Raw genomic sequence first — 26,350 nt, forward strand, 5'->3', positions numbered from 1 at the left:
TAATATGACAGGACAAATATTTCTTGATTCAGGTTTATATTGTTCCTTCTATTTTCTCAGGTGTTTTCCTCAAAAATTCCAAGAAGACTTTTGGATAACAGGGCTATATGTAAAGCCATTATTTGTCAAGAAAGGTGTTATTAGGCTTATAATTTATAATCCAAAACCATAAATAACTTGTTTAAAATAAATGACAGTACATACATTATTTATGGTCTATTTTGGATAGAGAACTATAGTAAGTAAAAACAGCAATGATTTTTATTTAGAATTCTTTCCTCATTTCTGATTTCTTAAATTTGTTTCCTGTGTTATTATGGGCCCTTAATTTTCATTTCCTCCTAAATTCACATACCAGTAGGTGTAGGGTTAATTGTATTACAGTGCTTGGCCTTTTGAGCTCTCTTTCCTCAATAGGTGTCTCAGGTTGCCAGTGTTACAATCCCAAATACTTTGTTGAACAGACTACCTGTTCATACAGGAGCTGAATTGTTGTATAGCCTCATTCCGTCCGATGGGTGTGGAGCAGGATTAAAGCACATTTTATAGGGGTTCTAATTGTAGATGCCTAATTGACTTGATGAATAGCAGATGCTAAAATTTAAACACACACACACACACACACGCACACACACACACCTGTTTCAGGGCTGATCTTCATGACAGAACAGATGCTTTACAGGTGTTGAATGCTTATGAGATAAAAGAGTAGTCTTTCCATATTTCCCAAGAATTTTCTTTTGAAGTTTATATGGATTTTCTATCTTATTGTTTCTTTTTTTTAAGTGGTTCATGGCAAGAACCGATTTTGTCTTTGAGTGTACTTTTCACTTCTAAAGGCACACCAGAGTTTTAGTAGTCAGCCAAAATTTTAAAACAAGAAAATCTATCAAAAAGTACATTTGCACACAATTCGAGAAGAGAAGAAGAGAGTAAAAAACTGCTGACTGTAGTCTTTGGCCTAGTAGGGTCACAAGTCCTTTTCTTAATTCAAGAATGATTTGTTGTTACACTAACTACTTTGAAGGTCTCAAGAGTTTTCCATAATTACCTGGAAAAGAAGGAAGCTTCTCAAGTGAGAAACTTCACAGATAGATGGAAAAAAATTTTTTTAAATAAAAAATATCAAAAGACCACACCAGTTTTTATTTTTAACATTCTTAAAGTTGTTTTCCCTTTATAATGTTTTATATTTTAACAGTTTTCCAACTCTCTTAGGGCAATTATTTTTCATAATTTTTTAGGTTTTTATAGATTTACATGTAATTGTAAGAAACAATACATGTTTCTTACAGTATTATAAGATATAAGTATTGTGTAAGATATGAGATATCTTATACCCTTTTCCCAGTTTCTCCAGTGTTAGCATCTTGTATAACTATAGTACAGTATTATAACCAATGAATTGACATTGATACATCTGCTAACCTTATTCAGATTCCAGTTTTACATGGACTTACCTATGTGTATTTAGTTTGATGCAATTTAATCACAAGTGTAGATTCCTGTGACTGCTACCAAGGATCCCTCAGGCCACCCTTTTAAGTCCCAGCCACCTTCCTACCACACCTCCAACTTCTGCCACCCCATAATCTGTTCTCTATCTCTATCATTTTGTCATTTCAAGAGTATCATATAAGTGGAATAACATAGGATGTAACCTTTGAGATGGGTTTTTTTTTTAACTCAGCATAATTTCTTTGTGATCCATCCAAGTAGTTGCATATATCAATACTTCATTCCTTTTTATTGTTGAATAGTACAAGGATGCACCACAGTTTTTTGGTTTGTTTGTTTGTTTGTTTTAAACTCACATTCAAGGATTATTTGGGATATTTCTGGTGTCTGACTATTATGAATAAAGTTGCTATGAACATTTGTAGGTTTACTCATAAGTTTTTCTCACTATTTTATTTATATCACTTTATTTAGTCAAATTATAGGCCATAGAAATTAGGGTAAAATGTATCACAGCAGTTGGATATTTCATAGAGGTGAGATTTGAGATATAGGGCAAAAATGTCATGCAAAAAAAATTCTCCAGGGCTGTCTCTCTCTCTTTTTTTCTTTTCCATAATATCTGGATTTCCTGGCATTAAATCATTATCACTTGGGGCAATAAGAAGGGGTGACTTCCTATCAGTATCTATGTGACTTGAGCTTCATCCCTAGTCAGCACTTTAAAAGGGGAGATGGTAGGAAAATATATAGGTTTATTTTTAAAACTCTTATTTGTCTTAAATTATGTTGTTCAGAAATTGTCCTAAATTAAACAATGAAAAATCTTATTATCAGACATGACAAGTTTATTAATGTTTCTGTATACATTATATGAAAAACTTTTCTAAATGTATAACTTCTTAGAATCCATAAGACAAAAATAATACTTTTCTTATTTTTTTAGGTATCAGTCAACCAACAACTATTTATTGGGGACTAACTGCCCCAAATAAAATAAATACTTGGGTAGATGCAGAATTTTTAAACTTTCTAAGTATTATTTTTTAAAGGTAAATAAAATATCCACTGTTACAGAACCAAAGCAGGGGGTTGGCTGCCCAATGTCACCAATAGGCAATTTCCAGAGGTTGGTGAGAAAGGAAAGAGGTCTTCATTCAACTGCTACACAATCTGGGAGACTGGCAGACTCTTGTCTCAGAAGCTTATGCACTCTGGAAACCGAGATGAAAACCCAGCCACCTGTAGCCAGACCAAAACCAAAGGCAGCATCCAGAGATTCTTCTCATTTAAAATACTGTCCTTTGGGAAACACAGGTGTCTGCTGCGCAATAATATTGTTAGCTTAGCTTGTTCCCAGTTGCTGTCCAGCTTCAGGCTCCTTCCTTGGAGCCCATGTGTGGGGCCAATGCCACCATTGGCCAGATGGCAGCAAGGGCCAGAAGGTCCCTCAGATGCATCAGCCAGTACGTTCCCAGGGTGGGCAAGAGAGCTGGAGCCCGTCCCTTCCTTCCCCTGGGTTTATATTAATTTCCTTTGTGGGCCAGAGCAGGTGCTTTTCTTAGCCCAAACTTCTGTGTGCTTGACCCCAGGAGGGTCTGGCCCCCATCTATTCCCTTCTTTTCACCAGGCTAGACTACCAGGTTTCTTCCATATAGTACCTCCCCCTGCTGCCATTCTGACCTCTGTGGCACATGTGCCTGCCTTCACCAATCAGGAACCAGAAGGGAGTAGGAAGGCTTTCCTCCCATACAGTTCTCTCACTAACCTTGTACTTGCATATTGCAGTGCTTCTTCCTGTCACCATCTTGCCCAGGAGCAGGGGATCTGCTGCTAGGCTATGTGTTTCACCACAACTGGGAAAATTAAAGAATAGTAAAAAAATTGGTGTACTCAGAGAAAGTACACCAGAGAAAGTATGCAGAAGCTTCCCACTTTTATGATAATCATGTTGCAGAAAATAGCATAGACAAAACCAAATAGTTGTGTTGCTAAATAGACTTAATTTTTAAAAATATGTTTTGATCATGCTATTACAGTTGTCCCATATTCCCCCCATTATTCCCCTCTCCACACCGTCACCTTTAGTTCATGTCCATGGGTTATATATGTAAGTTCTTTGGCTTCTACATTTCCTATACTATTCTTAACCTCCCACCGTCTATTTTCTACCTTCCATTTATACTACTAATTCTCTGGACCTTTTCCCCCTCTCCTCACCCACTCCCCTGCTGATTACCCTCCATGTGATCTCTATTTCTCTGATTCTGTTCCTGTTCTAGTTGTTTGCTTAGTTTGTTTTTGTTTCAGGTTTGGTTGTTAGTAACTGTGAGTTTGTTGTCATTTTACTGTTCGTATTTTTTATCTCCTTTTTCTTAGATAAGTCCCTTTAACATTTCATGTAATAAGGGCTTGGTGATGATGAACTCCTTTAACTTGACCTTATCTGGGAAGCACTTTCTCTGCCCTTCCATTCTGAATGATAGCTTTGCTGGATAGAGTAATCTTGGATGTAGGTCCGTGCCTTTCATGACTTGGAATACTTCTTTCCAGCCCCTTCTTGCCTGCACGAAATCAGCTGACAGTCTTATGGGCAATCCTTTGTAGGTAACTGTCTCCTTTCCTCTTGCTGCTTTTAAGATTCTCTCCTCTTTAATCTTGGTTAATGTAATTATGATTTGCCTTGGTGTGTTCCTCTTTCGGTCCAACTTCTCTCTTTGGGCCTCTCTGAGCTTCCTGGAAGTCTGTTTTCTTCGCCAGATTGGGGACATTCTCCTTCGTTATTTGTTCAGATAAGTTTTCAATTTCTTGCTCTTCTCTTCTCCCTCTGGTACCCCTATGACTCGGATGTTGGAATGTTTAAAGATGTCCTGGAGGTTCCTAAGCCTCTCATTTTTTTTTTTTAATTCTTGTTTCTTCATTCTGTTCTGGTTGAATGTTTCTTTCTTCCTTCTGGTCCAAACCGTTGATTTGAGACCTGGTTCCTTCCCATCACTGTTGGTTCCCTGTACATTTCCCTTTATTTCACTTAGCATAGCCTTCATTTTTTTTTATCAAATTTATGACCATATTCAACCAATTCTGTGAGCATCCTGACTACCACCAGTGTTCTGAACTGTGCATCTGATAGGTTGGCTATCTCTTCATCACTTAGTTGTTTTTTTTCTGGAGCTTTGATTTGTTCTTTCATTTGGGCCATTGTTTTTTTTGTCTTGGTGTGCTTGTTACATAGTAAGGGGTGGAGCCTTAGGTGTTCACCAGGGCAGGGCAACCCACGTAGCTGTGTTGTGATGCTCTCTGTGGGGGAAGTGTCCAAGAGGGAACAATGGCACTTGCTTAGCTCTCTGCCAGTTTTCAGTCACTTCTGCTACCCACAAGCAAATTGGGCCCTTCTGGTGCTGATTCCCAGGTGAGTAGGTTCGTGCATGTTCTAGGACCCTGTGGGTCTCTCCAATAAACTCTCCTGTGAGGCTGGGAGTTTCTCCCATTGCTGCCTTAACCCCCTGCAGATGTTTTCAATCAGAGGTTTGAGGCTTTATTTCCCTGAGCTTGAACTCTGGGTTGTGCAGCCTGACTTGCTCCCCAGTTGTTCCTCCCAGTTTATCAGCAAGTGAATGTGGGACCACCCAGTCTGTGATCCCCACCACCTCACTGTGTCCACCAGCCGCCAACTTGCCTGCCAGCCAAGAGTTCTCTCTGCCTGGCTGCCTAGCTCTGCCCCTCCTACCTGTCTGGATGAATGTTTCTTCTTTAACTCCTTGGTTGTCCGACTTCCACACAGCTTGATTTTCTGTCAGTTATGGTTGGTTTTTGTCCCTAAACTTGCTGTTGTCCTTACCTTGGTTGTGCAAGGAGGCACAGTGTGTCTACCTATGCCTCCATCTTGGCTGGAAGCCCTAATTTTTTTTTATTTAATGGTTTTACTAGCTATATATTATTTTATCAAGTGGTTATATCATATTTTACTTAAGCATGTTACAGTTAAGCATTTTATATTGCTATAAATTGTTTATATTCTTTGTTACTTTGAGTTTCTCTATAGTTTGAATTATATTCTTCGATTAGAATCCAATATGTGAGATACTGATTTAAAAAAAACAAAGAGTCCTGTTATGTATTGCCAAATTTCTTTCCAGAAAATTATTTCAGTTTATAGTATCTCTAGCAAAGTATGGAAATACAGTTTTATAACACTTTCATCAACATTGAGTATTTAAAGTTTGTTAAGTAAATTCTTTTGGTTTGGGTTAGTTGCTAGTGATGTTGGATATATTTTCATGTTTGTTCAATGGCTGTTTTTCTCCTTTTATTCATTGTTTCTGAAGATTTGAAAAGTCACTTTATTTTGTCTATATCTTCCTTGCTGTTTCAGTGCCATCTACCTGCTCTCTCCACAGTAACTACCCAAGTTTTATAGGCAGTGGTCTTCTCTTATGTTTTTGTGTCAGACTCAATTAAGATTAAAAGTACATATAACATATCCAGAGATAAAAAACAGTGCCCTTTGTTAAGTACTTTTCATAAACAATTTTACTTCTGGTCCAGGATTTCCTGCCACAATCTATTTTAATCCCAAAAGACTTGAGCCTACATAAGCAGTATTGCTGTTAGCAAATACATAGGCTATGTCAGAACATAGACCTTCATTTATACTAACTTCTAATTATATGCTTGCTGTTGGGATTAGAAAGGAAGCAACTCACTTTAGGTTGAGAAAATTTCACTCTTGTGGGCTGTCATATAGTAGAGTAAAAACAATAATGTTACAGATATACTCTTGTGACTTCTGAGTATGTAAGTAAGGGAAATAACTCTCTTCAGACTAATGGAACCTGGCTCATTATTCAGAGGCCAGTCTTAAGTGACTTAATAGTTATAACATTAAACTCATAAAGAAACTTAGATTAACTGCTTTAGAATTGTTAAAATGTGTAAATAAGACAGCATTTTTTTCCCTTTTCATTTTTCAGGTTTACAAATGAAAGTAACCAAACTGAAAAAGGAACGTATTTTGTAAGTATCAATATATGACTCTAATGTCTTATTTATAAAGGAATTTATACTGATGTCTTATTTGACCCCCATGTCTTATTTATAAGGAAATTAGCTTTGCTTAGTGTGGCTAATTGACAGCAAATTTTTCAAACTTTTAAAGTAAAAAGAATAACTTAATTTTGAGTGTAGTCTTACTTAATATTTTCATATATTTACATTTTAATATAATTTTTATCTTTTTCCTTGAAGTATCTATTAAGATGGGAACTGATCTGTAAAATCATTTTGATCTGTTAGCATTCTTTTCTCAACTGTGATTAACATCTGGAATTTAAGATACTACAAAAAGGAGGGCAGGATAATTCTGGGATTTCTAAGCTCATATGAGAAATGGGAACTAAATATTTTAGATCCCTTTAATTTGTTCAAAATTACCAGTGGTTCTGAATTGCTTTGGTTGTTAAGCCCACAATCAGATCTGATTATTTAAGTCTGGAGCAGATTTTTACTCATGGTTCTTTAGATCTTCCACATTCAGAAATCTGAAACAGGGCATGTATTAGAATATTATTAGTTATAACAAAAATTAATGTCATTGTGACCAGTACTGCTTTTGCTTTGCGGTATGTATGCCATACGTACCATTTGCTCAGTTACTTCATATTTCTTAAGTTTCCAAAAGCTAGCCCAAAGGTAGAGTTTACCAAGAGCCCATCAAACACACCTAGCTATTTTTTCCATTATAATCTGAAAATGAAAACTGCAGTTTTTCTTTATACCTAGAAAGTCATGTTGGAAAATTATTTACAGAAATAATATCATAAATTTTGTAAAGTTCTTTTTGAAGTAATTATTATTCTTAGCGATACTTAAATGTTTTGCATTTTTGAAAGTACGTATATGTTCCTACCTTAAAGATGTTTTTTTAAACATCCTTACTCATAGAATAATCCATTTCCCTGTTTCTGTGATAGAGCTGTGTTTAGTTTCCCTTGGAGGGATGTTTTTTTACTTATGAAAGAAATAAATTATTTCTGACTAGTACATTTAGGATATGTATCTTATTAGTTAGGATAATTTCTTACTGTAAGAAAAAAACCACCAGAAGTGACTTTTACAATAAGGAAAACATATTCTTTCACATAGAAGGCCCGAAGTAGGGAGATTCTAGGACTGGTTAATAGTGACTGAAAAATCATCAGGACTTGGGTTATTTCTGTCTTTTCTCTGTCATTTGTGCATTGGAGCCTTCACTCTTGACATGTAAAATGTCAAGATGGCCATCATCATTCTAGTTATCACTTGCAGGACCTCTGTGTGTCGCTTTTTACTAATTAAAAGTTTGCCAGAAACAACCCCCAGCAGACTTACTCTGACTCACTGATGATGATTATGTGCTCATTCTTAAACGGTACCTGGCAAAGGAAATTAACGTGATTTGCTTAGACTAATAAAGATTCTGACTGTGCTTTATATGTATTCTAGGATTGAGCAAATAAGTAAATAATTTATTGATAATGAGAGCCTTGTTTTTCACTGTCAGGAAAAAGAAGTTACAATAAGAAAAAGGAAATAGCTAGAATGAACCCTATACTGTTGGGTAGGAATGGTAGTTAATAGTATGAATTCATGGTTTTAAATATATAGATGAATACATATAAAAATATAGTTATGTGTTTGTGTGTGAGAGGACATACATGTTCTAGGTCTGATTCACTGAGAGGGCCTAGAAAAATAGTGATTCTCAGCACTAATGAGCACACCAGAAGCCCAGATCTTGATTTCTAAACAGGATCCTCCAGTAAAAGAAATCCAGGTTTTGTTTTGTTTTTTTAATTGGCTGGTGTTAGGACTTGAGGGTATGCAAAGTACAATATGAGCTGGAACATCTTGTAGTGTCAGAAAATAAGGAAGTGTTCAAAAAGTAATGGGGGTATGTTGCAGAAATTAAAAGAGACCTTAAAAAAACCTCCTAATGGCAAAATCTAGGACTACAATAAAATAATGATAATAATGAACTATTCTACCCATGGAATAAATGGAAAGTTCTTTTTTAGAGTTCCAATTATTAAATGTAGAAACAATGTTAGAAATAGAAAATCTTCACTTGGCAAAAATTACAGCAATAATTGCTGAAGGCAGGAATCATTATTGAGATTAAAACTAGTATAAGTATGATGAAAAACAGTAATTGTAAATTTTGCAGATTACTCAAAGTTTATCTCCAAGATACTTAATAATTGCAAAGGGGAAATTGTAATATCACAGTGGAGGGACTAGGTGGACTTCATCTCAATCAAATGTTCAGAGTTAATGTCGCTAGTAATCGGATATGTCAACCTCCTATACCTCCTGATAAAATTTACCAAGAAGAGCACCTTACCTCTGTTGTGCTTTTACCAAAAATACACAAGCCAAATTGTATCGTGGGAAATATGAGAAACCCAAGTTGAAGGACAATCAGTAAAACTGGCCAGTACTTTTCAGAAGTGTCAAAACTGTGAAAGACAAAGAGAGACTGTCCCAGATTGTAGGAGACATAATATTGAATACAATGGAGGATTCTGAATTGGATGCTAGACCAGGAATATGATCTTAGAGGGACAAGTGGAGAAATTTGAATAAAGCCTATGGATTAGTTAATAGTATTGCATCAGTATTAATTTCTTGATTTTGATAATCATGGTTATACAAGACATTAACATTTTGAGTAGCTGGATGGTAATAAGTATAGAGGTACTCTTTGTTCTATGTTTGTAACTTTTGTGTAAGCCTAAAGTTATTTTAAGATGAAACGTTAAAATTTTTTTTAATATTTATACCTTGAGTCTGGAGAGAAGATGAACTTTTCCCTAAGTAGCTGCTGGATATTGAAGAAAACCACTGTTCTAGCAGGGAATAAGAAGCAAATGAATGTTTAGATAGACAACCAAAAATGTCACTACAGTTAGACTAGTCCTATTCCTGTGGGTCAGAGAGTAGTAGAAAATATACCTTCTTTTTTTTTTTTGCACAGATTTTGTTTTGTTTCTGTGGGCAATAGGGACTTCAAAACCTTTTCAGCTTTTTAATGCACTTTAATATTGATGATATTACTTTATGTGTATATTAGACTTAATCTGAATAGTTACAGAAAACTGTATACATAAACTCAACCTATAACAAAAAATATTCCAAAAATAAATATAATGAATCACATCAGTTGCATGAGGAAAATACATTGATTTCTTGGGTATTAAGTAAAATTTCTCTTTCAATATCCGCTTCAAATAAAAAAGGGGGGATATCTTTGTTTCATTTACAAGTAAATAAGATTTTGATCACTCGTGAATTCCAGCCAAAATGGAGGCATAGGTAGACACACTGTGCCTCCTTGCACAACCAAGGTAAGGACAACAGCAAGTTTAGGGACAAAAACCAACCATAACTGACAGAAAATCAAGCTGTGTGGAAGTCGGACAACCAAGGAGTTAAAGAAGAAACATTCATCCAGACAGGTAGGAGGGGCAGAGCTAGGCAGCCAGGCAGAGAGAACTCTTGGCTGGCAGGCAAGTTGGCGGCTGGTGGACACAGTGAGGTGGTGGGGATCACAGACTGGGTGGTCCCACATTCACTTGCTGATAAACTGGGAGGAACAACTGGGGAGCAAGTCAGGCTGCACAACCCAGAGTTCAAGCTCAGGGAAATAAAGCCTCAAACCTCTGATTGAAAACACCTGCAGGGGTTAAGGCAGCAATGGGAGAAACTCCCAGCCTCACAGGAGAGTTTATTGGAGAGACCCACAGGGTCCTAGAACATGCACGAACCTACTCACCTGGGAATCAGCACCAGAAGGGCCCAATTTGCTTGTGGGTAGCAGAAGTGACTGAAAACTGGCAGAGAGCTAAGCAAGTGCCATTGTTCCCTCTTGGACACTTCCCCCACAGATAGCATCACAACACAGCTACGTGGGTTGCCCTGCCCTGGTGAACACCTAAGGCTCCACCCCTTACTATGTAACAAGCACACCAAGACAAAAAAACAATGGCCCAAATGAAAGAACAAATCAAAGCTCCAGAAAAAAAACAACTAAGTGATGAAGAGATAGCCAACCTATCAGATGCACAGTTCAGAACACTGGTGGTAGTCAGGATGCTCACAGAATTGGTTGGATATGGTCACAAATTTGATAAAAAAAAAATGAAGGCTATGCTAAGTGAAATAAAGGGAAATGTACAGGGAACCAACAGTGATGGGAAGGAACCAGGTCTCAAATCAACGGTTTGGACCAGAAGGAAGAAAGAAACATTCAACCAGAACAGAATGAAGAAACAAGAATTAAAAAAAAAAAATGAGAGGCTTAGGAACCTCCAGGACATCTTTAAACATTCCAACATCCGAGTCATAGGGGTACCAGAGGGAGAAGAGAAGAGCAAGAAATTGAAAACTTATCTGAACAAATAACGAAGGAGAATGTCCCCAATCTGGCGAAGAAAACAGACTTCCAGGAAGCTCAGAGAGGCCCAAAGAGAGAAGTTGGACCGAAAGAGGAACACACCAAGGCAAATCATAATTACATTAACCAAGATTAAAGAGGAGAGAATCTTAAAAGCAGCAAGAGGAAAGGAGACAGTTACCTACAAAGGATTGCCCATAAGACTGTCAGCTGATTTCGTGCAGGCAAGAAGGGGCTGGAAAGAAGTATTCCAAGTCATGAAAGGCACGGACCTACATCCAAGATTACTCTATCCAGCAAAGCTATCATTCAGAATGGAAGGGCAGAGAAAGTGCTTCCCAGATAAGGTCAAGTTAAAGGAGTTCATCATCACCAAGCCCTTATTACATGAAATGTTAAAGGGACTTATCTAAGAAAAAGGAGATAAAAAATACGAACAGTAAAATGACAACAAACTCACAGTTACTAACAACCAAACCTGAAACAAAAACAAACTAAGCAAACAACTAGAACAGGAACAGAATCAGAGAAATAGAGATCACATGGAGGGTAATCAGCAGGGGAGTGGGTGAGGAGAGAGGGGGAAAAGGTCCAGAGAATTAGTAGTATAAATGGAAGGCAGAAGATAGACAAGGAGAGGTTAAGAATAGTATAGGAAATGTAGAAGCCAAGAACTTATATGTATGACCCAAGGACATGAACTAAAGGGGGGAATATGGGTGGGAGGGGGATGCACAGGTCAAAAGGGAGTAAAAGGGGGGAAATGGGACAATTGTAATAGCATAATTAGTAAAATATATTAAAAAATAAAAGTAAATAGGATTTTCTTCAGTAATAAAAATACTTCATTTAAAATTGTGAAATGTACTTATTGTATATTTATCTTCATTGTTTATAATCCAGCTAGAGATGGTTTCCACCAGCCTGATAAATTAGAAGGTGAATACTATCAGTCACTTGATATGGTGATTTAACACATACCAAACAAAATAGCTAAGTACTGTTTGTCGGAGTTATTTTACAAGTCTCTCCTTTCCTGTATATAAGAATTCTTGTTCTCTCTGACCTGTTTTCATTTTATTCTTTGCTTTGTGGACTCTTATTTTTTATTTAAGTATAGTTGGTATACAGTTATATATTGGTTATCTTAGTTACAGGTCTACAATATAGTGATTTGACATTTTTATCTTACAGTGTGATCATACTTACTAATTGTAATAATTATCTGCCACCATGTAAATTTATCACAATATTATTGACTATATTCCCCTTCCTCTTTTCACCTATTCCTTCCCACCCCCCCATCTTCTGGTAAACATCCCTTTGGTCTGTTTTCTCTGATCCTGTTTTGATACCAAAAGTGTAATGTTTCGAAGTTGATTAATATTGAGCTCTTTATATTGTACCTTGGTTCAGTGTTGAAGTTAATGATCTTAGATGCTGGATGTAGATGCTGGATTAACAGCTATTGATTAGAATTACATCTTTCAAAGTCAAAATGTTGGTCACTTTTAAGAAGCAGTACTGACAAGTTCAGAAATCATAGTTTGCTATTTGATTATATATTTTTAAACTATGTTCACTAAGTTTTTTGAAGGAATTTAGTTTTATTAAAATGGATCCTTCATATAGGCCTAGTAATTTTATTTTCTAAAATATTACTATTTAAATGGTATATTTTTGTCTCTACAGTAGTATTTCTGTTAACTAGAATAAGAATAATATCTCTGCAGATTGAATTATTAGATATAATTAGAAATGATCTAGATTTGCTTATGACAAATGTATTTTTTATAACTGAGACTTTTTATACAAATTGTATTTCTCCACACCTCTAATCAAACAACAACCTGAAAAACCTTCTTAGATTTGTAAATAACTATTAAGTATTTTTAAAAAATCACCTGTAACCTGTCTGAATTTTAAAGAATGAAACACACCTGGTTTTTCAGTAGCTCATAATAATGCCTTCACCCTATAGCTTACAGAGTCATTTGATCCTCTTAGCAACCTTTTAATATAGATTAATTAATCTATGCCTGTGTACCTCAGGTAGCTTGGGGTTATACGTTTAGGAAACACAGGTAACTAAATTTCCTGAGTAATAAGAGAATTAAAGGATACTTTATGTTATAGTAAGTTAGATCTTTGCATTGTGGGAACAAGAACTTGGGTTTGCCTGTATATGATCGTAACCCCTTTCCCAGTATATTTTATAATAGATACTCAGGGACAGTAACAGTCAGGATGTCTTATCTGCATTTTGTTACAATAACTGTATTTGTAAGATATTATAGTCCTTAGGGATTCCACCTGGAAGAAGCACTTAGAAAAGTAATTGATAACTGTACTACAATTGTTCATTTTGAATTGTTTCAGAGCGATGTTTTTGATGATAGTTGTCTCTGCAGATGGCTAAAACTTCCCTTTAATACAAACTCATTTATAAAATTAAACATGTAGAAATGTTGACTATTGAATATTTTTTGGTTGAATACTTCCAAAATAGGGCCAGTGAAAACCTGGTACTGCTTATAAATTAAATACATGTTGTAGAAGCATTATAAAAATTTTATTATTAATTGAGACAGCTAAATTAACAAGTTTCAACTTTCTGTTACTATAGTTTTCAATTTCAGATGCCTGGATATGCATCAGAACTCTATTTGTTGTCTAACAGGAGGCTGTCTCAGATATATTGTTTTTTATTCAATATCAACTATTCAAACAATATTAAAGAAATATTCCTATATGTTAGGTATCTGACATTATAACTCTGAGCTCTTTCACTTTAAGTTGTTTACTTATCTGTTTTGCTGCTAGTAATACTACATTCTACATTTTAGTCATTTTGACACAATCATTTGGACATCTACTTTTTGTGGCAGACTGGTTTGTCATTCTTACTTGACATTTTAAACTCTTGAGGGGGCTGAGGGAAGATGTTAGAGCCACAGTATTATCTTTTATTTTCAACTTTAAGACAACACAGAAAATCCAAATCAAATTTCTAATGGGTTTTCTTACCATTAAAATATATGCATACTTTATATAATGTGATTTTTTAAAAATATAGTGATGGAGAGGTAAAATATGGCAGAACCTTGGAAAGTTACCAGAAAGTAAAATATAGTGATGGAGAGGTAAAATATGGCAGAACCTTGGAAAGTAACCAGATAATCTACTAGAAGAAAAGTTGAGATGTCTTTGTTCTTTCCTAACTATAAAATCATAATAACCTCCTTAAATAGAACATACTGTGTACCAGCACTGTTCTGCATGCTGTACATACATTAGTATGTAGTCCTTGCAAATGCCTTACATGAGAAATACATTGTATCCACATCTTTTAAGGCACAGAGAGTGTGAGTTACTTGTACCAGTTCATGCAACTGGTAAATGACAGAACCAGGATTCAAACCTAGGCGTCAGGATCTAGGGTTCATGCACTTCCACTCCACTCTAAGCCCTGGCTTAAAAATAATACCTGGTAGAAGTTTAAGCAACACAGATATAAATAAAATTGAAAGTGTGAATCCCTCAGGACAGAAATAGAGATGAAATGAGTAGAGATACTTGTTAATTTTATTAATGAATGTAGACAAATAAAAAACAGTAAATGTACATTTCATTGGCAGTTTTGACAATGTTGAGTCAATGGTGGTGTCACAGTCCACTCCATCTGTGTTCTGGCAATTACATGATGAACACCTGATACCTCAGCATAACACTTTCTAGTATAATTTGAACTCTGATTAATAAGATATTCAAACCTCACCTTTTAAGTAATTTGTTTTGGTACAGCAAATTCATGGTACATGTAAATGGTGAGACCCTCCATTGGAGTTTTTATGATATAATTATTCTGTTACAATATTTTTTCTTAAAAAAACTTATTTCTTGACTTTTAGAGATGCACAGAGGCTTGAAGAATTCTACAGCAGAAATCAACAGTTGAGAGAGCAACAGAAAGTTCTTCACGAAACCATTAAAGTTTTAGAAGATCGGTGAGTCTGGTTCTTGGGTCCTCTTGAGTGAAAGTTAATTTTTCCCCCTAATAGAATGTACCTTGGTTTTAATTTATAATCAGTTCTGAGACTGAAAGTGATCTTTGTTTCCCAACTTTATGTCAACTTTGGGTGAATACTTTGTGAAATTAAGGATATACTCTTGTATGCTTGTTTTTACTTTTTTCACTAATTATAGAAATCACATCAGTTTACCCTTTAAATGGTATTTCTTTATTTGGTATTTGATATAGAATGAGATTAACAGTAGCAATGTCCTAATGCAAAAATATTTGATGCTTTAATTCCATTTTTACTTCTGAGTAGCTGGGAATTCTCAGTTGTATTCCTTTTCTTAAAATTCTCACCCGAGGACATGTATATTGACTTTTTAGAGAGAGAAGGAGAGAAACATCAATCAGTTGCCTCTTGTATGCTCCCTGGCGGGGGACTGAACCCACAGCCTTTTGGTTTATGGGATGACACTCCAACCAAGTGAGCCACACTGGCCCCAGAGCATTCTACTCCTGTTTTCCTATTCCTGCCATTCTCTCCTCTTTCCTGCATGTTCTTCATTTCCAGGCAGTCTAGGGATTCTTCTTTCTGAATACTGTATTCCCAAGATATTGCCTGTTACTTACTTCACCTCCACATACAAATTTCTTTCTGTCTCACTCCTATGAGATTAATACCTTGCATTAGAAAAGGCTTCCAGATTTTGCTGCATTCCTTTGTCTGAACAGTCGATGTCTGTCAAGAAAGTATCCAGGCCAACCATGTACTATGAAAAATAAAGACATTTATTGAAGAAGATACAGATACAAGAAACATTGTACATAGGACAATGACACCTCAGTCCCCTGAGAGTAGGCACCTTGGGACCTAACACAGTTCTCCCAATCACCATTAGTTGCTCCATTGTATTTTCCTGAATCTCATTGATGGTCTGAAAATCTCTTCCCTTTCAAACGTGATTTTAGTTTTGGGAGAAGCCAAAAGTCGCAGGTTACCAAATTTGGGGTGTAGGGGGGCTGAGTCACCTGGGTGATTTGATGTTTTGCCAAAAAACTGCACAAGATGTGATGCATGAGCAGGTGCATTGTCGTGATGAAGCTGCCAATCACCGGTTGCCCATAGCTTTAGCCTTCTGAGTCATCTGAATGGTTTCCGCAAAGGAATGTTTAAGTTTAACACAAAATTTGATGTAGATTCGTTGCTCTACTTGCTCAGTTGTTTTGAATTCGACAGCCATGTAGTACACATGCTCACCCAACAGTATCTACTGCCCCCACTGACTAGCAGAGTGAAGTAGTCATTGTTCATGCATGTGCATTCCAGGTCACTCTCTTTGGCTGCCAGGTTACATGTCATGCAGACCATTATTGTTATATTAACAATGGCTGAATTTTTTTGGACAGACCTCATAAGTGCTATATAGGACCTTGAACTATTTATAATAAACAATGTTTCTTTACAGTTACTATTTTTTCTGTATTACTATTTTTGTTTATGTTACAGAAGGTCTGGTGGTTTGAATTTGCTACTTTGCCTTTAGTGGTGGAATAATCTAATACTCTGCACATATGCAAACTGAACTTGAGTACTCTTCCATAACTATCTCAGTGTATGCACATTTAATGGAATAGGCAGCCTATAGTGGAATAAAGCTCCATGTGCTTTAGCATCATAGATGTGAACTTGAGTTTCAACTTCACATTGTATCTTTAATTACTGTTATTTACTCAATAACAATAAATAGTTAAGTTTTTAGTATGTTCTAGGTGTTGCTCTAGGGACTAGGGGTTTCTAGTATGCTTAGTATGTCATGAAACTGATACTTAATTTTCAAAGGTTGGGAGTGAGTTATACAAATAAGATTTCAGATTTTAAATGCTATGAAAAAATATAAAATTGAATGATGCAATTGAGTGACCACAGGCATAGGGAAATGAATGGATATTGATGGATAGCAGGGATGGCCTTTCTGAGGAGGTGCCATTTGAACTGAGACCAGAATAATACAAAAAAGAGCCAGTCATTTGAGGAACTGGAGATTAAAAAGAGAACAGACAAATGCAAAAGCCTGAGGTATAAATAAGTTTTTAAATCTTTAAAGAATAGAAATTCCACTGTGGTTCTAACTTAATGCATAAAAAGATTAATGATAGGAGGTAAGATTGGAAAGGTAGGAAATAAGTAGGTTATTTGAGGACATAGGCAAATAGCTTGGATTTTAATTGAAATGAGAGGCCATTGGAAAGTTTAAGCAGGGGGAATTTCAAGGGGATGTAAGTGGGTACCAGTAGCATCTACTGTATCCAAAAGGAAAAGTCAAGTACATAGTTGTACATACAAGTCTGAACTAACTGGAGAAATTAGAGCTACAGATAGAAATTTGGAAGTCATCATCCACATAGAAATAGTACTTAAAACCTCAGGACTGGCTCCTTAAGGACATGTTTTTTATGGTTTGTTGTTGTTGTTTGTATTTTTCTTCTTCGTTTTCTTTCTTAAATATGTTTTTCCCTCCACCCCAAAGGACTTTTTAGAGTGTAAGAAGAGAATAAAAGAGGTCTTAGAGCTGAATCCTAGGTCATACTGATTAAGGTCTAATGAAGAATAAGGACCCAGTCAGCAAAAAAGATTGAGAAAGAGAAATTATCAGAGTAGGAGAAAAAACTGGGAGCATATCACATACCAATAATACCTCCTTCACATGGGCTGTTTTGAAGATTAAATGAGACAATGCAAGCAAAAGTACATAATAGAAGTTTTTAAAGACTTGTAATAGCCCTCCTACATGGTGAATATGATTCCAGTCTTTAGCACTGTAGTGTACTATATACCACAGCCAGATCAGTCTCTCTCCAGCTGAGATATCAGGAAGCTGGAAGGCCATCTATCCTTCTCACCCCTCCACCTCAGTCCAGGATTTAAAAGGAAAATCATCAGTTACTCTTCCATTAGTGTGGTGAGGCATTTCCTTCTATTTTCTCTGTGTATGTAGTAGAGGATTTGGGAGAAAGGGTAGAAAGCATATCATACATAGCCTTTAACTCTCCAGTGATTGAAGCACTTCTTTCTCTTATTTAACCATATTTTTTCTCTCATCTCTACCACACCCTTTCCACAAGCATTGAGGTTCTTTCTTCACCATAGTAGTGGTAGTAATGGCAAGAGATTAGAAATTTTCTGTTCAGTGATTCCTACGTAAAGAAAAATTTAAGAGTTCTTTTAACTAAATATGTAAGTTTCAATTCTCTGAGAAGCAAACATGCAAAAGATCTTGGAGGCAACTGTAGGATAAATGAGGGAAGCTCTCCTTTGAGATCTCCTTTCAAAAATTGAAGGAAAAAGGAAGGTCTTGGTAATACTGAATTGCAATTTTAAGAAAGCTTTAGCAAGACAGCTGAGGAGTCCTGGAACTGTAGTATACCTGCTCTATTCATTCATTGGCTGGCATCTGACTCTGGAATGTCTGGTGTACTCACCTGTATAATAAACAGGTGAAGGATTTCAGAGCCCAGCAGCTGCAGCCTGTGATTTTACTTTCCATAGGAGGAAATGCGTTTTTGTGGCTGCCACTCTTGAGGAGTGATTGTATTTATTTTCAGCATACTTCCAGTTTTATTTATTTATTTATTTATTTATTTATTTATTTATTTATTTATTTATTTCTCCCAGCACACTTCCTGTTGAGTAGGTCATTGGCAAGTTTAGGGCCCAAAGTTAGTACACTGAAAAAAAAAAATCACAAGATAAAGTTTTCATTATATTTTGTTTGAATTGGCTTAATAAGAATCAACTCTCCATTTTATTCCCAGGATACAGTGTTCTTCATCTTAGCCCTTGAAGACACTGTTGTAGTATCTTCTGATTATTTCTCCACTTCATGATTTCCAGTTTGGACTCCCAGTTCTTATTTTTTGTATTTTGTGTTTCCCTTTTTAAGTGATTTTTTCTTTTCCAGGCCCACTCTGAGAAAAAAATGTTAGTGGATGAATGCCTCCACACCCTTCCCATTGAAGTATTTCCTAAATTACTCTTATTCAATCCATATATTTAATTGTGAAAATTATCTTTTTGTGGAGTTTCTGGACTGGTGGAGATGTGGGGGGAGTGATGTGCCTGGGGAAGGGATAAAAATATTTTCTTCAATTTCTTAAAACTAGATTCTTTGCTATTTTTGATCTGTAGTCACTAATTTTACGTGAATGTCATGCTTCTCTGTTGTTTCTTATCCTAAATGTTCTTTTGCCTTCCATTCTCTTTACATTTAGGTCCTTAGAATTCATTACGTGCAATTAATTTGGTGGTAGGGGCAAGCAGTATAATTGATTTCTTTATACATAGCTTTTTCTCTCCTTCAAATATAAATTTGAAATTTCCTTTTGGGCATATTTTAAGATTTATCCCTCATTTTATGAGGCCTCATATAATTAGGCCAAGAATGATCTAGATCCAACCTTTTTTTTTTTTATGGAGGAAGTGGTATGTATTGGGGACTCACTTTGGATGCAGTCATCCAGCACTTAATCTGCACATTGACACTGTAAGATTGATGGTAAGTCTATTTTATATGTGAGGAAACTGAGCTGGGAAAACGTTAAGAAACCCCAAGGATCATACAGTTAATGTATAATTAGGTAAAATTTGACCCTCCAACTCCCCCAGTTTCTACTGTTTCACAATGCCTTGGCGACATCAAAGTATTTGTGCTTGAGCTAAAGTTACCAAGAGATACTTTGAGTAGTCTTCACCATTGCCTATTATCTAGTCTGTTTTCTAGGAAGTGTTTTTGTTGTTGTTTTTTTTAATTGCTACTAACTGAATATTACCTTTAAATGTCTATATAGGTAATATTTGGTTAAAATTCTGCCTTATATAAAATTTCATTTTAGTTTTATGTTATATGTAAGAATGATGTCTAGAGCAAGCTTTATAAATCTATAAAAATTAGTGCTTTTCTGAGACCTAAAAAGCAACATACATTTTGTTAAAATTTCTAAATAGTAATTCTGAAATTTGCCATCTGCCTGTTATAAAATGAAGTGATTCTTACACTGATGTTGTAAAAACATTGTGAGATGTTTAGAGGAAAGGACTTGTCCAACAAAGGTAAATTAGATAATAAAAAGTTCTAATTTTATGTAGCTCATTTATGCTTTACGATTATTACATTTACAAACTTTCTTTTAAGGAACCAAAATATTTTAATAAATCTAGGAAACAGTCACAGTGCTGGATAAGTAGATAGAATGCATTTTTTAAAAAAATCTAAACAAAGCAGTTAAACTACAGTTGTCCGGTAGATTTTAATATTTTTAAAAGTATTTTGACAGTCATTGGAAACTCATCTCAACTGTTGTAAAAAGGGAAAATTGGTACTCATACTTAGAGGATCTTTGTTTCTACAACCATTTTCAAATAGTTGCTGACTTTCTTACTCACAGAATTGAATTTAAACTTCTTCAGGAGAACTCTGACTTCCTAGAATAGGTTAAGTTCTGCTGTGTGCTTTATACTTCATAGTATCCTGTATTCTGTCTTGTTATGAATCATATTTTATTATAATTATTTTTATTGTCTTACTCTAGCAGACTGTTGTAAATTTTTTAAAAGAAGTGGCATTGTTGTTAGCCACCCTTGTATTTATAGCACCTAGAGTACTTGTAGGCATTCAGTGAAACACTTCTGAATGAAAATAAATCTGAGGAAATTTTGGGGTATACGAAGCAACTGTGCATACTTGTTAATCTGGTGACTTTTAATTGTAAAATGAATGCTATTCTTCATTTCTATGAACAAACTGGGGTAAAACTCAGAATACATGTTGCTGTGTGCTCTTACAAGTGGGTTACTCTCTTCCTTTCTCCCGTTGATTGCATTTTTCTGTGAAATTCAGGCTATTTTTTTGTTTCTCTGACAGCTGCAGTGGAAGGTAGGAGAGAGGGAAGCAGTAGAACCTTACTGATGGAAATAGCATATTTTCTCACGTCCATTTAAATTCAAACCAGAATCAGTGAGCATTTAGGAACTGACTCACAGATACTTTCAAAACTGGCAGTTGGTTGGAGAAATCTGGAAGTAATGAACAAGCTGTGCCAGTGGCATTTTTCAACTTGGAAACTAGGGCTCCCCAGGGATTATTTTCCATTATACTTTATAGCATTTTAATATATCAGATATGATTTCTTAGAAAAAATAAAGTGTTTAGTTTTTAATGACAAACTAATAGAATGACATTTAAATAAGTCATTAAAAGTGTTTAATGCCCATCTTCTTGGATCACAATGGCATGAAACTAGAAACCAAACTCAAGGCAAGAACTCAAAAACATTCAAATACATGGAAGTTAAATGCCATGTTATTAAATAATGAATGGGTTATCAATGATATCAAGGAAAAAATCAAAATAATACCTGGAAACAAATGAAAATGAACATACAACAACCCCAAATCTATGGGACACAGTAAAGGCAGTATTGAGTGGGAGGTTCAATGCATGACAGGCTTTACCTCAAGAAGCAAGAAAGATTGCAAATAAAAACTCTAACCCTACACCTAAAAGAACTAGAAAAACAATAAACAAAGCCAAGAGTAAGTAGAAGGAAGGAAATAATCAAGATCAGAGTGAAAATAAATGACATAGAGACTAAAAAAACAATTCAAAAGATCAGTCACACCAGGAACTGGTACTTTGAAAAGATACACAAAATTGATGAACCTTTAACCAGACTCATCAAGAAAAAAAGGAGGACCTCTTTGGGAGGACCCAAATAAATAAAATCAGAAATAAAAGAGAAGTAACAACGAATATCACAGAAATACAAAGGCTTACAAGAAAATACTATGAATAATTATATGCTAAGAAATTGAACAGCGTGGATGAAATGGATAAATTTCTGGAAACATACAACCTTCCCAAACTAAGAATCAGAAATTGAAACAGTAATCAAAAAACTCTCAGGAAACAAGTGCTGGACAGAATGGCTTCACAGGTGAATTTAGCAGTCCCTCAGAGAACAACTACCACCTGTCCTCAAACTGTTTCAAAATTTTCAAGAGAAGGGAAGACTTCCAAGCTCTTTTTATGAGCCTGAGAAGGGAAGACTTCCAAGTTCTTTTTATGAAGCTGGTATCCTAATTCCAAAACCAGATAAAGACACAAGAAGGAGCCCTGACCAGCATGGCTCAGTTCTTTGATCATTGTCCCATAAAGCAAAAGGCCACTGGTTTGATTCCCAGTCAGGGCGCATGCCTGAATTGTGGGCCTAGTCCCTCGTAGGGGCATGTGTGAGAGGCAACCAATCAATGTTTCTCTCACACATAGATATTTTTTTTCCTCCTTCCCTTCCCCTCTCTAAAAACAAATAAAATCTCCCCCACTCCCTCCAAAAAAAAAGACACAACAAGGAAAGAAAATCATAGGCCAATATCCCTGATGAATATAGATGCTAAAATGCTCAACAAAATGTTTTCAAACTGGATCCAGAAATAGATTAAAAAGATCACACACCATGATCAAGTGGGATTTATCCCAGAGATGCAAGGCTGGCACAATATCCACAAATCAGTAAACATGATGCATCACATAAAATGAAAGACAAAAAACACATGATCATGTCAATAGATGCAGAAAAGGCATTTGATAAAATTCAGCATCCATTTATGATGAAAACACTCAGTAAGCACGAATAGAGGGAGTATACCTCAACATAATAAAAGCCATATATGAAAAACCTAAAGCTAACATCATACTCAATGGGCAAAAACTAAAAACATTTCCCTTAAGATAAGGAACAAGGCAGGGATGTCCACTTTTACCACTTTTATTCAACATAGTACTGGAAGTTCTAGGTATAGCGATCAGACAAGAAGAAAGGCATCCAAATTTGAAAGGAGGAAAATTCATTCACAGACAACAAATTCTACATAGGAAACTCTATAGATTCCACCAAAAAACTACTAGACCTAATAAATGAATGTGGCAAAGTAGGGTACAAAATTAATTCTCAGGAATTGATGGCATTTTTATACACCAATAATGAACTATTAGAGAAACTAACAAAATCCCTTTTACTGTTGCATCAGCAACAACAACAAAAAAAAATAGCAAACTACCTAGGGATAAATTTAACCAAGGAGGTAAAAGACCTATATGAGAAAAACTATAGGATACTTGAAGAAATTAAGGAAGGTACAAATAAGTGGAAGCATATATAGTCTTCATGGATTGGAAGAATTAACATTATTAAAATGTTCATAGTGCTCTGGCTGTGTGGCTCTTTTGGAGCATTGTCTCATAAACCAAAAGGCTGCAAGTTCAATTCCTGATCAGGGCACATGACTAGGTTGTGGGTTTTATCCCTGGTCAGGGTGCATTCAAGAGTCAGCCAATCACTGTTTCCCTCTCACATTGATGTTTTTCTCTCTCTCCCCTTCTCTTTCTCTCTACAATCAATAAGCATGTCCTTGGGTGAGGATTAAAAAAGAAAAAAAGCTTTTGAATTCCTTGATATTTAGTATTAATTCAACTATAAAAAGTTGTTGAGCACTCGTGTTATAATCTATGCTAAGCAAAGCAACTGCAAGCATTTTTAAAATATAATTCTGCCCTGTACTGGGGTTCATATTTTGGCAATAATAAATTAAAACAAAGTTAGTTTCTTCAATAAATAAGTTGCCTTGAGTAAAGTTTAAAATTGGCATATTTTTGCAGAATTTCACTCAGAATTGCAGTCTGTAGAAAGTGATGTCATAGTATGATTTCAGCCTATTTCAGAATTTGTTAAAGATGTGAATATATCATAAAACCAGTTAATTTTCTCTATACTTGCCAAGTCAATTCTTTAGATCTTCATAAAGCATAAAAATCTTGGGGTACAAATATAAATATCTTTTAGTAGAAAATATTTTGATGTTTTCTTTGAATTTCAGCTTTATTGAGGTATTATTGACAAATAAAATAGTAAAATGAAGTGTGCATCTTAGTGATTTGATAAATATATACATTGTGAGAGAATTTCTACCCTCTGGTTTTAACGCATCAAATCACCTCACCTGCTTACTTATTTTTTTTTATGAAAACGTTTAAGTTCTATCCTAAAAATAATTTGTTTTTGTTCTGTAGATTAAGAGCAGGATTATGTGATCGCTGTGCAGTAACTGAAGAACATATGCGAAAAAAACAGCAAGAATTTGAAAATATCCGGCAACAGAATCTTAAACTTATCACAGAACTTAGTAAGTTTCCTTTCTTCATTTAATAAGTATTTAAAGCAAAATATACTGTTATTAAAACCTATTAATAAATTGGTTGCAACCAAATAAATGGATTGTTTACATGTATTTTTCTTATTTAGGAAAAAGTTTAAATGTCCTTTTTCCCTTTGTTAGATTTAATCTTATTATTTTAGTAAGAAATACTTAACAAAAGGTTATGTATATGCTGTCCACATTGGCCCTGAAGTCTCACCAGCTCTAAGACAAGAAGCAAATTTCTTACAGATATGTCTATATTTGCTTCTTTGGTTTTATCTTTATTTTATGTAATTTGACTGTTAAGTTAAATACAAAGCAAACAATTTAGTGTTCTACAGAAGTGTATACTTTTTTTTTTGCTTTTTATGACGTACTATTACAGGTATACCATTTTCAGTTAGGCTCCTTATCCACTTAATGTAGGGTTTCTCTCACTCTTAGCCTTTTTCTCATAACCTTTTTCTCTTCTACTGCCTCTCTTAATTTTCTCTTTGACCTGTTCATATACTCTTAGTCACCCTTACCTGGATTCCCTATAAGCAACTGACAGTCCACTTGTCCAAAATACAATTAATCTTCTTTTCCAGCCTAATTCCATCTTGACTATATTTTTTTCTATTTTGTTACTCAAGCAAAAATGCATGGATACATGCTTATTATTTTAGAAAGAGATAAAAAGAACATGGTAGTTACTGCTGACAGTCTGATAAGTATCTTTCCAGGTCCAGGTTTGTCTCTCTCCCTGTCTCTGTCTTGTCTTTTAAATTTTAGTGGAATCATATAATACTTTTTGTTCTGACATGTGTTATTGTATGTTATATCTTAGAAGTGTTTGCATGTTAATATAGTTAGGTCTACAGATTCTATTGTGTGTTTGTGTGAATACATGCATGTGTTTATTAAGGAATACAAGATAATGAGTAGAAATTAACATTACATTTCAATAAACATAGCGGAGATCAATCATTATGTTATCATTGATACTGAAGATAATCTCCAGTAATGTTTATGTATAGTACTCAGATTTCCAGTAACTTTAACTGTCTGAAAATAGCCAAAAATTCCAAGTAAGCAAAAGACGTAGCTTTAAGGAATAGGACAGTGTTCTTTTTCATTGCTGCATTGTAGCATAGATGTTTCATTGTGTAGATGTCATTTAGTTAGCCATTCTCATATCGATGGACAGCTCAATTATTTTGTTTGTTTGAATGTTTGAAATTATCCATTTCCCTACATCTTCTTCAATTTTGGACAAATGTAGTAGTTGATAATAATCTAGTATGTGAAGAATGATACCTTTTTAAAATTAGCATTCTCCTTATTATTGTCCAGATCAAGTATCTTTTCACATGATGTTCAGTTTGCATTTCTTCTTGAATGAATGACTTGAATATCCTTTGTCTGATTTTCAGATAGCTAAAATACTTCATGAGTTTTTTAGACTATAGGTCTGTTACTAATCTTTTCTCTAATAACATCTATATCTCCTTTCTTCCACACTGAGAACCCTGGTTCTCAAGAACACAGAAATAATAGAATTAAAATACCTCCTAATTACTCATTTTTTAATCTCATATTACTAGCTAGTAGTCTCAGAATAACACCACTCATAGTACCACTGATATAATTATTGAAAAGTTCGGGAAACCTAATTTTACATTAAAATGAACAACAGAAAAATCAATGAAGTCAAATTCCTAAGTTATTATAAGAATCAAAACTTCCTGGCTGGTGTAGCTCAGTGGATTGAGCGCGGGCTGCGAACCAAAGTGTCTCAGGTTCGATTCCCAGTCAGGCCACATGCCTGGGTTGCAGGCCACGGCCCCCAGCAACTGCACATTGATGTTTCTCTCTCTCTCTCTCCCTCACTTCCCCCTCTAAAAAATAAATAAATAAAATCTAAAAAAAAAACAAAAACAAAAAAGAATCAAAACTTAATATTTATGAGTTCTTGGTGTTTCTGTTTTATTGCTATTTTTTCTTCCTATCCTACTTTTCTTTTTTGTCATTACTCTTCCTAGTTATAGAATTTTTAAAAGATTTTATTTATATTTTAGAGAGAGGGGAAGGGAGGGAGAAAGAGAGGGAGAGAAACATTGATGTGCTAGAAAAACATGGATTGGTTGCCTCTCACATGCCCACAACTGGGACTGAGCTCACAACCCAGGTATGTGCCCTGACTGGGAATCTA

The 26,350-nt window shown here is 35.2% G+C and overlaps 1 protein-coding gene across 13 annotated transcripts in view; it reads left to right on the forward strand.

Moving 5' to 3' along the window:
• The window catches only part of RBBP8 (RB binding protein 8, endonuclease), a 102,478-nt gene that overhangs the window by 31,037 nt on the left and 45,091 nt on the right, over positions 1 to 26,350 (forward strand). For all 13 annotated transcript variants that reach the window (XM_045850021.1, XM_045850029.1, XM_045850032.1 and 10 more), the window contains 3 exons: positions 6,429 to 6,471; positions 14,800 to 14,895; positions 24,029 to 24,141. In XM_045850021.1, the coding sequence (XP_045705977.1) occupies positions 6,429 to 6,471; positions 14,800 to 14,895; positions 24,029 to 24,141 (252 nt within the window). The remainder of the gene's footprint in view (positions 1 to 6,428; positions 6,472 to 14,799; positions 14,896 to 24,028; positions 24,142 to 26,350) is intronic.

The sequence above is a fragment of the Phyllostomus hastatus genome, unplaced genomic scaffold, assembly GCF_019186645.2.
Source record: "Phyllostomus hastatus isolate PE091 unplaced genomic scaffold, TTU_PhHast_1.1 phas_contig_80, whole genome shotgun sequence".
Classification (NCBI taxonomy): domain Eukaryota; kingdom Metazoa; phylum Chordata; class Mammalia; order Chiroptera; family Phyllostomidae; genus Phyllostomus; species Phyllostomus hastatus.